This window comes from Scyliorhinus torazame, chromosome 10 (assembly GCF_047496885.1).
Source record: "Scyliorhinus torazame isolate Kashiwa2021f chromosome 10, sScyTor2.1, whole genome shotgun sequence".
Taxonomy (NCBI): Eukaryota; Metazoa; Chordata; class Chondrichthyes; order Carcharhiniformes; family Scyliorhinidae; genus Scyliorhinus; species Scyliorhinus torazame.
In genome coordinates, this window is record NC_092716.1 from 205,267,640 (window position 1) to 205,281,249 (window position 13,610).

At 47.1% G+C, this 13,610-nt stretch overlaps 1 protein-coding gene across 5 annotated transcripts in view; it reads right to left on the reverse strand.

Annotated features, from left to right (window-relative positions):
* ush1c (Usher syndrome 1C) overlaps window positions 1-13,610 on the reverse strand; it is a 420,683-nt gene that overhangs the window by 363,823 nt on the left and 43,250 nt on the right. For all 5 annotated transcript variants that reach the window (XM_072466296.1, XM_072466295.1, XM_072466293.1 and 2 more), the window contains exon 2: window positions 1,173-1,240. In XM_072466296.1, the coding sequence (XP_072322397.1) occupies window positions 1,173-1,240 (68 nt within the window). The remainder of the gene's footprint in view (window positions 1-1,172; window positions 1,241-13,610) is intronic.

Consider the following 13,610-nt stretch of genomic DNA (forward strand, 5'->3'; position numbering starts at 1 on the left):
TGCAGATTGTGGTCGAGTACAATTCCACTATTGTTGATGGCCCATGGAACATCATGGATGCCACAGAACACGATGGAGTTGTTGAGACAGAACTTTGCCTTCAAAAAAGAATGTGCGGTGGTCACCCCTACAATGTTATCATGGACGGATGCATCTGTGACAGGTAGATTGGTGAGGATGACATCAAGTAGGTCTCGTTGGTTCCATTAATACCAGATAATTTTTTTAAAATTGAGCTTCCTCAATGGCTCATTTAGTAAATTCATTATCCTGTGTTATACTGAGCTATGAATACCAGAAATGTTCTGATATTGTGCTGAACTGGCTGACTGACAAATAGTTTTAGAAATTTGTACTGAAGGAAAGAGGGGAAGTAAGTTATTGTTCCTGCTCCAGACCAATATAAGTGTTTTTTCTGAGAAAGAGGAAGAAATACATGTCAGATGTGGAAGCAGGATTTGGTTCAGTTGGGATGAACTCCCTCCCCACCATATACCTCGCAAGCAACCCCACAGTTAAATTCCAAGCTAACATTCACCCTCCACATAGACACCGGTGAGTTTCTGGAGATCAGGTGTATAAGAGTTAATACCTTCAACAGGACAGGGGTAAATAAGTTCTTCAATTTAACTGTCAATAGTTTCTGAGGTTAAAGAGATACGTTTAGCAGAATTATTATTGTGATCTGCCAAAATTAATCCTTGATTCTCAATAATTCAACTCTTGTGCGATACAATTTTAATATCTCCTACATTAATGGTTGCAACAAGAATATTCAGTTCAGTTTGGTAAACTCATTTATTTTGTAGGACTCTAAAATTAAAAATTATTACTATTTTCTACCTGAGTGAATTACTTAATTTGTACTTAATTAGGTCCTGGGTCTTGAAAGTGTTTGTTTCTAATTATTAGTTCATGTGAGTCTTACATATTCCCAGATTTTACCATTTACTACGTTTTCAGATCCATTGCACAGTTACCTCCTTAATTTTATATTTCCACAACATAATAAACTACAGCAAATCTTTTTAAAATTAATTGTGCTAACTTAATTCATAAATATTCCTGATAGGTCAGTAAAATGTCGTTGAAAACAAGACTGCTAACTGACTAAAAGAAACCCTCAAAATATGAAAGTGCTTTATCCAGTTGTGAGTAAAAATACTACTTACTGGTGATACATGCGTAATACGTCATAAAGATAATCCTTTTCTGCATCATTGTCAATCAATACGTCCACCTGGTAATTAGGGGAAAATACAATTCAAGGTTATTTTAGATAATATGCTTCTGCCAAAAAAGCAAAGGAGCAATCAGAATATGCACAACAACTGGATGTTTGATAAAACTGTTACGCTATCAGCTCTTTTCAATTTATCAACTGGATATTTTCTTCAGTGTTCCTGCAGATTCAATACTTAATAAAAGACACATCCTCAAATTTGAATTGCATGCCAGATATGAGTTTACAATATTCCACTAAAACGTAGCTGAAACTAAACTACCGGTTAATACAGACTTGAATTTTCCATTAATAAAATGAGAAAAGGATCTGATGAACATTTTGCTAATAAACTCTCTTGTACCTGATGATTACTAAGCTGTTTAATAAATACGTTCAGGAACCTCTTGGGCCATTCATTGATGTAGCACATGCCTCCACTCCAGAATTAATGTAAAAGCACTGACATGTAATGTGATCAGTCGTTCTAAGCATATAATGTCAGCATCTAAGCAGCAGGTATTGAAAGCTCATAGGTAGATTGGTTTCTGTTGGTTACCTGCCACCCAAAGGAGCCAACTGCTAATAGTCACTATCACTCATTAGCTGACAAGAGATTCTGTACAGCCAGTGCCATTTTACAAAACATTCTCACTTAGTCATCTACAAATTGAGATTAACTAGCTTATTTACAATAATTATATTTTTTCTTTATATATATATATTATACAGATCGATTGGTAGATGATAGATATGTTTAAATACAGTTTACCAAGAAGTATAAATAACCATTTCAGAGCCCTGTATGTCTTAGAATGTATTGCAAAGTATTAGTTCTTGACAACTCCAGAATTATCGCATGATATTTTCAACAGCATATAAAAATGTAGAAGTTTTGCTTTTATAATAAAGGAATTCTTAGGGCAGCACGGTGGCGCAGTGCTTAACATTGCTGCCTCATGGTGCTGAGGTCCCAGGATCGACCCCGGCCCTGGGTCACTGTCTGTGTGGAGTTTGCACATTCTCCCCGTGTCTGCCTGGGTTTCGCCCTCGGAACCCAAAGATGTGCAGGCTAGGTGGATTGGCCACGCTAAATTGCCCCTTAATTGGAAAAAATTAATTGGGTACTCTAAATTTTTTTTTTTTTTTAAATAAATTAATTATTTTGTCCTTTGAAAGTTACTAAAAGTGTTCAATATCCGAAGGATGTATTACAACAAACACCTGACCACATGTTCTCTAGAGATAGACAACACATTTAATCCTGGAAGCACATAGTGACAAAACTGCTTCACTGCATCAGAACACTCATCACTCTCAATAGTTTTTATCGTAGCTCTTGTCCAAACAGCACAGAACAAAACATGACAGTTAAATTGTGACATGCTGGTGCCTAATCCCCTCTGTTCCCACCTCCATTGTGAAAGCTACTATCGAATGCTGTAGCTCCAAGCAACTAACCTGCTATCAATGTAAAATCGCAATAAAAAAATTCAACTAAATAAACAATCCAGACTAATAGCTATCCTTTTTCATGTGCAATTGTAAGACTTTCTTGGTTTCTCAATTTCCGTAGTGATTATCACCTTGATCCCCATCTGCCTGCATCCTTTTAAATATAAATTCCTGTCTCAGCAGGTACACACATTTCATGAGCATCATTTTCTTCTGGGAAGTGTTTTAAATTCTCTCTTGGCATGTGAGCATAACTGACGAGGCCTGCATTTGTTGCCCATCCTAATTGCCCTTGCGCTGACTGGCTTGCCACATAATTGCAGAGGGGTTAAGAGTCAACCACATTGCTGAAGATCTGAAGTTAAAAGTAGGCCAGACCAAGCAAGGATGGCAGATTTCCTACCCTGAAACACATTAGTGAACCAGATGGGTTTTTCCAACAAATGATGATAGTTTCATGGTCACCATTAATGAGATTAGCTTTATATTTCAGATTTCATTAATTAAATTTAAATTTCACCAGCTGCTGTGGAAGGATTTTAACCGGTATCCCACAAGCCTGCCTCTCTGCATTACTAATCCAGTGGCATTACCACCATGTCAGCACCCCTCCCCTAAACTCTGGATATAATGCAGGTCAAAGAATATTTAAACTTTCCAATTAAATCATAAATATTGTGTTTTAACATCTGCATCAATACATATGCACCATAGTTCAGTTTCCACTCCTTTTAGAACTTGAATCATTTTGTTTCTTATCGGCCCACCCTGTACCAGCATCAGAATAAGAAGGAGCCACAAATCTAAATCACAATTTTCTATGCACCTCCATTCCTTGTGAAACTGAAATAATATTGGTGCGGTATCAGAGTGCCGCCTGCTGGCAGGAGAGCCGATGAGAGATCTATGCTCTTCATGAAAGCCTGCCAAATCACAAGCCAATCGGGCAGTGGCGTGGCCAGCAGAATGCCTTCCACTGGAATCAAGACCCCCCCAAGGGCAGAAGTCTTGCCTGGTGAGAACTGCCAACCGCCAACCAATAATAGGCCATAGTTTCTTGTGCTCACCAGCGCCACTGGGAGGCTATAGATGCTGTTGGAAGGACATGCACCATAGTCGCAGGGTAATTGAGCAATCCAGGCTAAAGGATGTAATGTGGTGGGGTTTGGGGTAAGGGGGGCCCTTAAAACCTGTCCTTTCCCAGGGGGGGGGGCCCTTAAAACCTGTCCTTTCCCAATGTCCAGGCACTTTATCAGGCACTGAGTGCCTTTGATCGAGGAACTAGCCTACTTCTGGACTAATATCAGTGAAGGCAAGATAAGATCCTTAAGTTGCCTTTAATTGGCCACTTAAGGGCCTCAATGCAGTGGTGGGGCATGAAGGCAGACCATGGGCTTTCCCACCCAGAACTTAATCCTAACTGAGGGGAGATTGTGGCAGGGTTCTGGTACGCCACCATCCCACTAACTACATGCCCTTTCCACCTCTAAGCTCCCGTAACAGCCTCCCCGAGCGGGCGCCGGAATGTGGTGACTAGGGGCTTTTCACAATAACTTCATTTGAAGCCTACTTGTGACAATAAGCGATTTTCATTTAATTTCACTGTCAGCAAGAACAGGTGATTCTGCCGTTTATATGGAGCTGTAACAAAAACATACTTTTTATCTACATTCATGTTAAATTATATTCTTTATTGTAACAGATAGTTGACAAACCATATTCACAGACCCTTTCTTGAAATAAAACATTTTTCAGTTCCACGCAAATTGGCTAAATCAATGAGGCTATAAGGAGATTTGAAATTACAAGTTGTCAACTAGTTGGAGCTATCTCCTTCAATGAGGAGTACCTTATGTGATTGTCAAAGATTGACAAACTATTTAGAACAAAGAAGAGTAATAGACTTTAACCTCAGCAAGCCTTCAACAGAATCATGCCATGACACCTTGACACAGATGAAAGAAACAGACCTTAGCCAGGAACTGCGGATTTTATTGAGTTATATCTATAAACATTGTGAGAGGGATGGGATGACTAATTCGCTGTGGTCCTGTTTCCAGGAGAGAGCAAGGTCAGAGTTTTCCTGTTAAAGGTTATATTGAGCCAAGTATTGTTTGCCAAACAGTTTACAGTCAGCATTTAGGCTCCATAACTGTACCCTCGGGCTCAGTGCTTTTTGGCCCAGTCAGCAATAGGAGTAGATGACCTAGCTTTTAAATAGTAGCTGTTCTACTTGACAAGAAATCAATCTGCAATTTTAAGTCTTTGTTGAGAAAGAAAGTGAGTTGTATTATATTACTAGTTGATCTTCTGTGGCATGGAGACAGAGTTAAGACTAAGTGCAAAGTTCAGAATAAATGACGACGACTTATATTTATATTGCGTCTTTTATGTCATAAAATGTCCCAAGATACTTCACAGGTACATTTTCAAAACAGGTTTGACATTGAGGAAGAGCACCCTACCTAAGCCCATACCTCCAACCTATTCCCTCACCTCCAGTCAATCCCCGTAACCCCACCCAACCTTTTTGAACACTAAAGGCAATTTATCATGGCTAATCCACCTAACCTGCACATCTTTGGACTGTGGAATGAAACCGGAGCACCCGAAGGAAACCCACGTAGACACGGGGAGAATGTGCAGACTCCGCACAGACAGTGACCCAAGCCGGAATCGAACCTGGGACCCTGGAGCTGTGAAGCAACTGTGCTAACCATTATGCTACCCTGCTGCCGGTTAATGTTGAGAATGTACAGTTTTGAGGTTTTTGTAATTTGAATGTTTGGAGGTGTTATGATTGCATGTGTTGATTCTTCACCATGTTCGATGTTGGGCATTTTTTTGAGACCTGTACTTTTCTCTTGCTGTGAGATGGGGCTTTGGCAAGAGGGGGTTTGGGTTTGTTCTTTCCAGATTACACTAGGGCGGCACGGTTGCACAGTGGTTAGCACTGCTGCCTCACAGCTCCAAGGTCCCGGGTTCAACTCCAGCCTCGGTTACTGTCTGTCTGGAGTCTGTGTCTGCGAGGGTTTCCTCCGGGTGCTCATGTTTCCTCCCACAGTCCAAAGATGGGCAGGTTAGGTGGATTGGCCATGCTAAATTTCCCCTTAGTGTCAGAAAAGTTATATGGTGTACTGTGTTACAGGGATTGGGTGGAAGTATGGGCTTCAGTAGGGTACTCTTTCCAAGGGCCAGTGCAGACGCGATGTGCCGAATGGCCTCCTTCTGCACAGTAAATTCTATGATTCTAGTTTGGGTGGGGAAGTGGAGGGGAAGGGTAGTTTGAGTTGTGTGGGTGGGGTTCCTCGTGTGGTTCTCCAAGCCATACTAGCATGGATGCCAGTAAACGGGAGAAGTGTGAGGGAGGTGGCAGCAGGTTGCCAGGAAGGGGGGTAGCAGTTAGGTTTGAGGGGGGAGGCAGTGTGCCTGAGATGGTTGGGTTTCCTTTGTTCAATGTGCTGGGGGAGGGGGGTTGGATTTGGGACCTGGCTGGTTGAGTGGATTGGTCAAAAAGGAGAGAGAGGAGGGAGGTCGGGGGAAAGGGGTGAGGCCAGAGAGAGGCAGTGGGAAGGTGAGAGAGTAGTATGCATGGACTTGCAAAGTGTGATATAGGGGGCTGGATTCTCCCAAAATGGGGCTATGTCCTCATGCCAGCGTAAAAGCGCTGGCGTTTCATTCTTGACTTTCCTTAAAAAAGTCAAGAGCGATTCTCTTACCTGCAGGGCCCCGGAGTGATTCTCGCAGCTGTTTCTACTGATATGGGGCCCCGCACGCCTGGTCGGGAGTCCGCGCACAGTGGCGGCCTGCAGCGATTGCGCTGTGCACGATGGTGGACTCGGACTGCGAACCGACATCGAGAATGTAGGCCCCCCGAGAACAGCCCAATCGCTGCCCTGGTCGCCCATGAGGCCTCCCCCGGTGCTCGATCCCTCCCCCCCGCACCAGATATTTTTATTGGAATTGTAACACTTTATATCAAACTTTACAAACCAGAATAAAAACAACAAGAACATATGTATCACAGGTTGTCACTGTGTCTGTGACTGTGGTCTCATAATAACATTTCCTTGTTTACATTAGTGTGCAGAGTAAAAAAGAGAACATATTATTTACAGTGATGGAGAGAGTGATATTGAACCATCGATTACAGACGATGCGGAGGACGCTCTGTTTCCCCTGTGCTTTCTGTGTGGAGGGGCCTGAGTCTCTCCAGGTGCAGGGCCTACCACCCCATTTCTCCACTGTGTTGGATGTGTGTGTCCCCTTCCCCTGGCTGTTCTCCTTTCCCCTGCTGAGCCAGCCCCCTACCTCCCCCCACCCTTCCTGTTTGCTTCCCCCCCCCAGTTGCTGGTTATGAACAGATCTTCGAAGAGGTTGGTAAATCTTTTCTACGTGTCGTAGAATCTCTCCTCAGATCCTCTGATTGAGAATTTTATCTTCTCTAGCTTCAGGTCGGAGAGCCATTCCGAGGCTCTGGGTGTCGCTGCCGACTTCCATCCTAGCAGAAGTCTCCGCCGGGCAATCAGGGAGGCAAAGACCAGGGCATCCGCCCCTTTCCCTGTGAAGGGCTCTGGGTGCTCTCATACCCCGAAGACCGCCACAAATGCGCATGTTTCCATCGTTACAAGTTACAGAGGGACATAGATAAGCTGCAGCGCTGGGCTGAGAGGTGGCAAATGGAGTTTAATGCAGAAAAGTGTGAGGTGATTCATTTTGGAAGGAATAACAGGAAGACAGAGTACTGGGCTAATGGTAAGATTCTTGGCAGTGTGGATGAGCAGAGAGATCTCGGTGTCCATGTACATAGATCCCTGAAAGTTGCCACCCAGGTTGAGAGGGTTGTTAAGGCGTATTGTGTGTTAGCTTCTATTGGCAGAGGGATTGAGTTTTGGAGCCATGAGGTCATGTTGCAGATGTACAAAACTCTGGTGCAGCCGCATTTGGAGTATTGCGTGCAATTCTGGTCGCCGCATTATAGGAAGGATGTGGAAGCATTGGAAAGGTTGCAGAGGAGATTTACCAGAATGTTGCCTGGTATGGAGGGACGATCTTATGAGGAAAGGCTGAGGGACTTGAGGCTGTTTTCGTTAGAGAGAAGAAGGTTAAGAGGTGACTTAATTGAGGCATACAAGATGATCAGTGGATTGGATAGGGTGGACAGTGAGAGCCTTTTTCCTCAGATGGTGATGTCTAGCACGAGGGGACATAGCTTTAAATTGAGGGGAGAAAGATATAGGACAGATGTCAGAGGTAGGTTCTTTACTCAGAGAGTAGTAAGGGCGTGGAATGCCATGCCTGCAACAGTAGTGGACTCGCCAACACTAAGGGCATTCAAATGGTCATTGGATAGACATATGGGTGATAAAGGAATAGTGTAGATGGGCTTTAGAGTGGTTTCACAGGTCGGCGCAACATCGAGGGCCAAAGGGCCTGTACTGCGCTGAAATGTTCTATGTTTGTGGCTAGGTGCAGGTGGGGACGGAGACAGTGCCCATTTTGTGTGAGCCCGAAACCGAATTGGATCTGGACCTAGCGGGATCTCCTTACCACGTAGGGATGGTGGACCTTAAGAGAGGAAGGGATGAGAGACTCCCCTGTGAGGGTGGTGATATAGAACGTGAGTGGGTTGAATGGCCTGGTGAAAAGATCCCGGGTGTTTGCTCATTTGAAGAGCTTGAAGATGGACGTCGTCTTTCTTGCAGGAGACACATTTGTGGGTGAAGGATCAGACGAAGATCAGGAAGGGATGGGGTGGGGCCAGTGCTCCACTCAGGTTTTTACTCGAAGACGAGGGGGTTTGTGATCCTGGTCAATAAGAGGGTGGCTTTTACGATGGCCAGCTTGGTGTTGGAGCCCGGGGTGCGATGGTGAGTGAGGTTTTAGTAGAGCCGTGGTAGTCTGAATCAATATTTATGCATCAAATTGAGATGACACGGACATCCGGTGATGGGGATGTGCTGAACAGACGCACAAACTCTGGCTCTCCTCCTGGAAACTCTAATTTAACCCCAAAATAGCCTGATAAAGCCTGAAGAAAAACCCCTCACCCTCCTCCAATACCATCAGGGCAAGACCTGCCAAGCAGCAGCAAATCCAGGGCCGAAAAGACGACAAAGACAGCAAAAGCCTGGGGAGAAAGACCAAGGCAATGGCAAGCACGCAGAGCAGCAAGGTCCCGGCCTCACAGAAAGGATCGCCAGACCATACGCGGGGCTCTCCCCGATAAACGAATGGAGTTCCTAATGCAGGGAACTCCAGGAGCTCAAAGAGGCCATTAAGATAAAGATGATGGCAACGGTCACAGTGGTGGTAGCAGAGGCGCTGGTCACGCTGCAGGAGGCACTGGAAAAGACAGAAAGGCAGCTGGAGACTCAGGAAGCGACGGTCAGTAAACTGGAGAAGGCCTCGGCTGACCAGTTCAACTTGATCACCGTACCAGAGATGGAAATGGCACGATTGGTGGTGACACAAGGGACATAAAGAGAAAATCGGTTGCGCCACCAGAACCGCCGCATTGTGGGACTACCGGAGGGAACTGAGGGCAGGAGCCCTATGGAATATATGACCCAGATGCTAGGCAAACTGGTGGGAAGGGAAAGCTTCCCTAAGCCTCTAGAAATACACAGAGCCCACTCCAGCCACAGCCAAAGGCCAGGGAATAGCCGCGGGCCATCATCACGATGCTGCACCGGTACCAAGACAGGGAAAGGATCTTAAATTGGGCAAAACAAACAAGGTCCTGCATCTGGGATGCCCCTCACAGACACAGGGGGAATGTGCAAACTCCACACAGACAATGACCCAGGAGTGGGATCGAACTCGGGTCCTCAGTGCGGTAGGCAGCAGTGCTAACCACTGCACCACCATGCCGCCCACAAGGCGGCCCTTGATAAAAGCAATGTGTGGTTCGGAATGATGTACCCGGCCAAGCTCTGGGTGGCTTTCATAGAATTTACAGTGCAGAAGCTGGCCATTCGGCTCATCGAGTCTGTACCCGCCCTTGGAAAGAGCACTCTATTTAAGCTCACACCTCCACTCTTTCCCCATAACCTAGTAACCCCACCTAACCTTTCTGGACACTAAAGGCAATTTAGCATGGCCAACCCCCCGAATCTGCACATTTTTGGACAGTGGGAGAAAACCGGAGCACCCGGAGGAAACCCACGCAGACACGGGGAGAACGTACAAACTTCACACAGACAGTCACCCGAGGCGGGAATTGAACCCGGGTCCCTGGAACTGTGAGGCAGCAATGCTAACCACTATGCCTCTGTGTCGCCCAGGGCCAGGGACTTTCCAGGACAGGGAATATTATTTCACCCCACTGGCGGACACAGATGTGTTCGTCCACAAACATGGGCTGGGAGACAACAACGCAACCAGCACTGAACCAGATACACCAGCGTATCGAGACACTGAGAAACTATTTGCGTGGGACTGTACCACCTTGTTTTTAATTCTGGAGTGAAGTCTCAGAAAGGAGGGGGCAGCAGTGCACAGGACGGGGTGTGGAGGAGGAAGGGGTAACAGACACGCAGGGGTCAGGGAGATGTATACATCAATCCCAGAGAGGGCCAGCACACTAGTGGTAAGCCAACTATAGGAAGGAGGAGCGAGGGGGGGAAGCGGCACATCTCCCATCGGGGAGAGGGTTCCTGGCAACAGGATAAGAGAACACTGCAGATGGGGGGAGATTAGGGGGTTAAACAGGGTGGGGGGAATCCTGGGGGGGGGGGGGGGGGACTTGCAGGTAGTAGGGGAAAGAGAGACAGACCCAAGGGGAAAGCAGAGGGACAATGGGGGAATGGGCACTCGGCTGGCTACGACAGATTTCAAGGCAGCAAGGAACAGAAAGGCACCACAAACAGCCACTTTGGCGGGCCCCCAAACAAAGAGAAACCCAGAATGCAGGGGCTCACCCACATGGCTTGCACATAGATGGTGGCCAGACATGATGGACCTTTTACGAACATGGAGACAAAGCCAGCTGCCTGCTGGCCAGCAGCTGAGAAAACAGCAGCCATAGGGGAAATAGCACAGGTTAGTGGCAGGCTAGTGGCCACACCAGAAAAGGCCTTTGGGATCTTCTACCAGGGCCTCAACACCTCCGAGCCCCCAAAGGGGACTGGGGGATGAAGCAGCTTCTCAACTAACTAGACATGCCCGTCGTGGGGGAAGATAGGAGATGGGGTCTGGATGCACCATTAGAACTGGGAGAGGTCATGGAGAGTATCAACTACATGCAGACGGGGAAGGTGCCGGGGCCAGATGGATTCCCGGCACATTTCTACAAAACATTTGCGACAGCACTGCCCCAGCACTTGCGGGAGATGTTCGCAGACCCGCTGCCACCAACACTGGCACAAGCCTCAATATTGATGACTGTTGCGGGTCCTACAGGTCCACCTCGCTACTCAATGTACATGCAAACATCCTGGCAAAACCCGTGGCTATGTGGCTGGAGAGCTGCTTACCATAGGTGGACACGGAGGTCCAGTAGGGCTTTGTCAAGGGCAGGCAGCTAACATCGAACATCTGCTAAATGTGAAAACGACCCCATCAGAGGAGAGGGCAGCACGGGCAGCACGGTAGCACAGTGGTTAGCACAATTGCTTCACAGCTCCAGGGTCCCAGGTTCGATTCCCGGCTTGGGTCACTGTCTGTGTGGAGTCTGCACGTTCTCCCCGTGTGTGCGTGGGTTTCCTCCGGGGGCTCCGGTTTCCTCCCACAGTCCAAAGATGTGCAGGTTAGGTGGATTGGCCATGCTAAATTGCCCTTAGTGTCCAAAATTGCCCTTAGTGTTGGGTGGGGTTACTGGGTTATGGGGTAGGGTGGAGGTGTGGACCTTGGGTAGGGTGCTCTTTCCAAGAGCCGGTGCAGACTCGATGGGCCGAATGGCCTCCTTCTGCACTGTAAATTCTATGATAATCTATGATTCTATGAGAACACCAGAAGTGGTCATTTCCCTGGACGCAGAATGGGCCTTAGACAGAGTTGAGTGGAAGTACCTCATAAAGGTACTGGAGCGGTGTGGGCTTGGGTCAGGGTTCACCTTTTGGGTAAAACTACTGTACAGCACTCCCATGGGTGAGCGTACAGACAAACACCACCAGCTCTACATACTTCCAGTTGCACAGAGGCACGAGGCAAGGCTGCCCACAGCCCCCACTGCTGTTCGCTCTGACAATTGAGCCATTAGCAATCGCTCTCAGAACGGCGTGTTGCTGGAGAAGTATCCAAAGGGGGCACAGACTCTGTGCGGATGACCTGCTCCTCTACATCTCGAACACCAAAGCCAGCATGGAAGGGATCATGAAACTCCTAAAGGGGTTTGGAACCTCCTTGGGATACAAACTTAACTTGAGCAAGAGTGAAATCTTCCCAGTGAGCCAGAAAGGGAGAGGGACAGAGGAGGAGGAACTACCGTTCAAACAAACCCAAAACAAATTCCGCTACCTAGGGATCCAAAGAGCCCATGGCTGGACACAAAATTGAACCTGATGGGTCTAGTGGAGGAACTCGAGGATCTAAAAAAAGGTCCTTCCATGGAGAAGAAGCATGGCCCTCCCAAACCTACAATTGTACCACTGGGCGGCCACAGCAGAAAGCATGAGGGGATGGGTGAAAGGACCAGGAACAGAATGGGTGAGGATGGAGGAAAGTTCCTGAATAGGGACATCCCTCCAAGCCCTAGTCACAACCGCACTCCCATCTCCTCTGACAAAGTACTCAAGAAGTCCAGTGGTGGTAGCCACGCTCCGCACGTGGTATCAGATGAGACAACACTTTGGTCGAACCGAAATGTCCACTATGGCTTCCATCTGTAACAACCACAGATTCACACCCGCAACAATGGATGCCATGTTCAAAAGGTGGGGACAGGACAAGAGGACACTGACGGTTAGAGATATGTACACAGACAACAGAATAGCAACCCTGGAGGAACTCATGGAGAGGTTCGAACTACCAAAAGGAAACAAAATAAGCCATATACAAATCAAAAACATCCTCCGTAGGAAAAGGACGACGTGCCCTCAGATACAAGGACATTCGCCAGTTGAGCAACTGTTGGACGTAGGTGACCTAGGGTAGGGAAACTTTGGTGATCTGTACGAGCGACTGTTGGAGGTGTTACCCTGGATGAGGCAAGGGAGAAATGGGCGGAAAAATGAGGCATAGAGGTTGGGAGGGGACGCTGGATTGAAGCACTACACAGGGCGAACTCCATCTTCACATGCGCAAGCTGAGCCTAATGCAGCTAAAGATGGTGCACAGAGCGCACATAACCAGAACCCAAGTGAGCAGGTTCTTTCTGGAGGTGGAGGACAAGTGCAAACGGTGCCAGGGAGGCCCAGATAACGACACCCATATGTTCTCGGCTTGCCTCAGACTTGTTGGGTACTTTGAGGCAATGTCCAAGTTGTGGGGTGAAGGTGGAGCCATGCACTAAAGTGCAATCTTCGGAGTATCAGATCAGCGAGAACTCTATGTGGGAGGAGGGCCGAAGCCCTCGTCTTTGCCTGCCTGATCGCCTGCCAAAGAATCCTGCTTAGCTGGTGACTGGCAGCACCACCCAAAGCTCCAGATTGGCCATCTGACCTGGTGGAATTTCTCCAACTGGAGAAGATAAAATTTGCCATCTGAGGCTGGGAAGAGGGCTTGCACAGAACTTGGAAGCCTTTCAGTGACCTGTTCGTAGCCAGAAACCAGAAGAGCAGTGGGGGGGGAGGGGAACATGCCAGTTAATACATTCTTGGGCCACACTAGGGAGTACAGCTGAGACAGATCGGCCATATGGGGACCACAGCCACAGAGGGAGGGGAGACAAGTACGTGATATATTATATATAGTGATCTTTGCTTGCTTCAGCTTTTTTTTTTGCTCTTTGGTTTATCTCTTGTAACTTTAGTTTTTCCTTTGTTATTTTTGC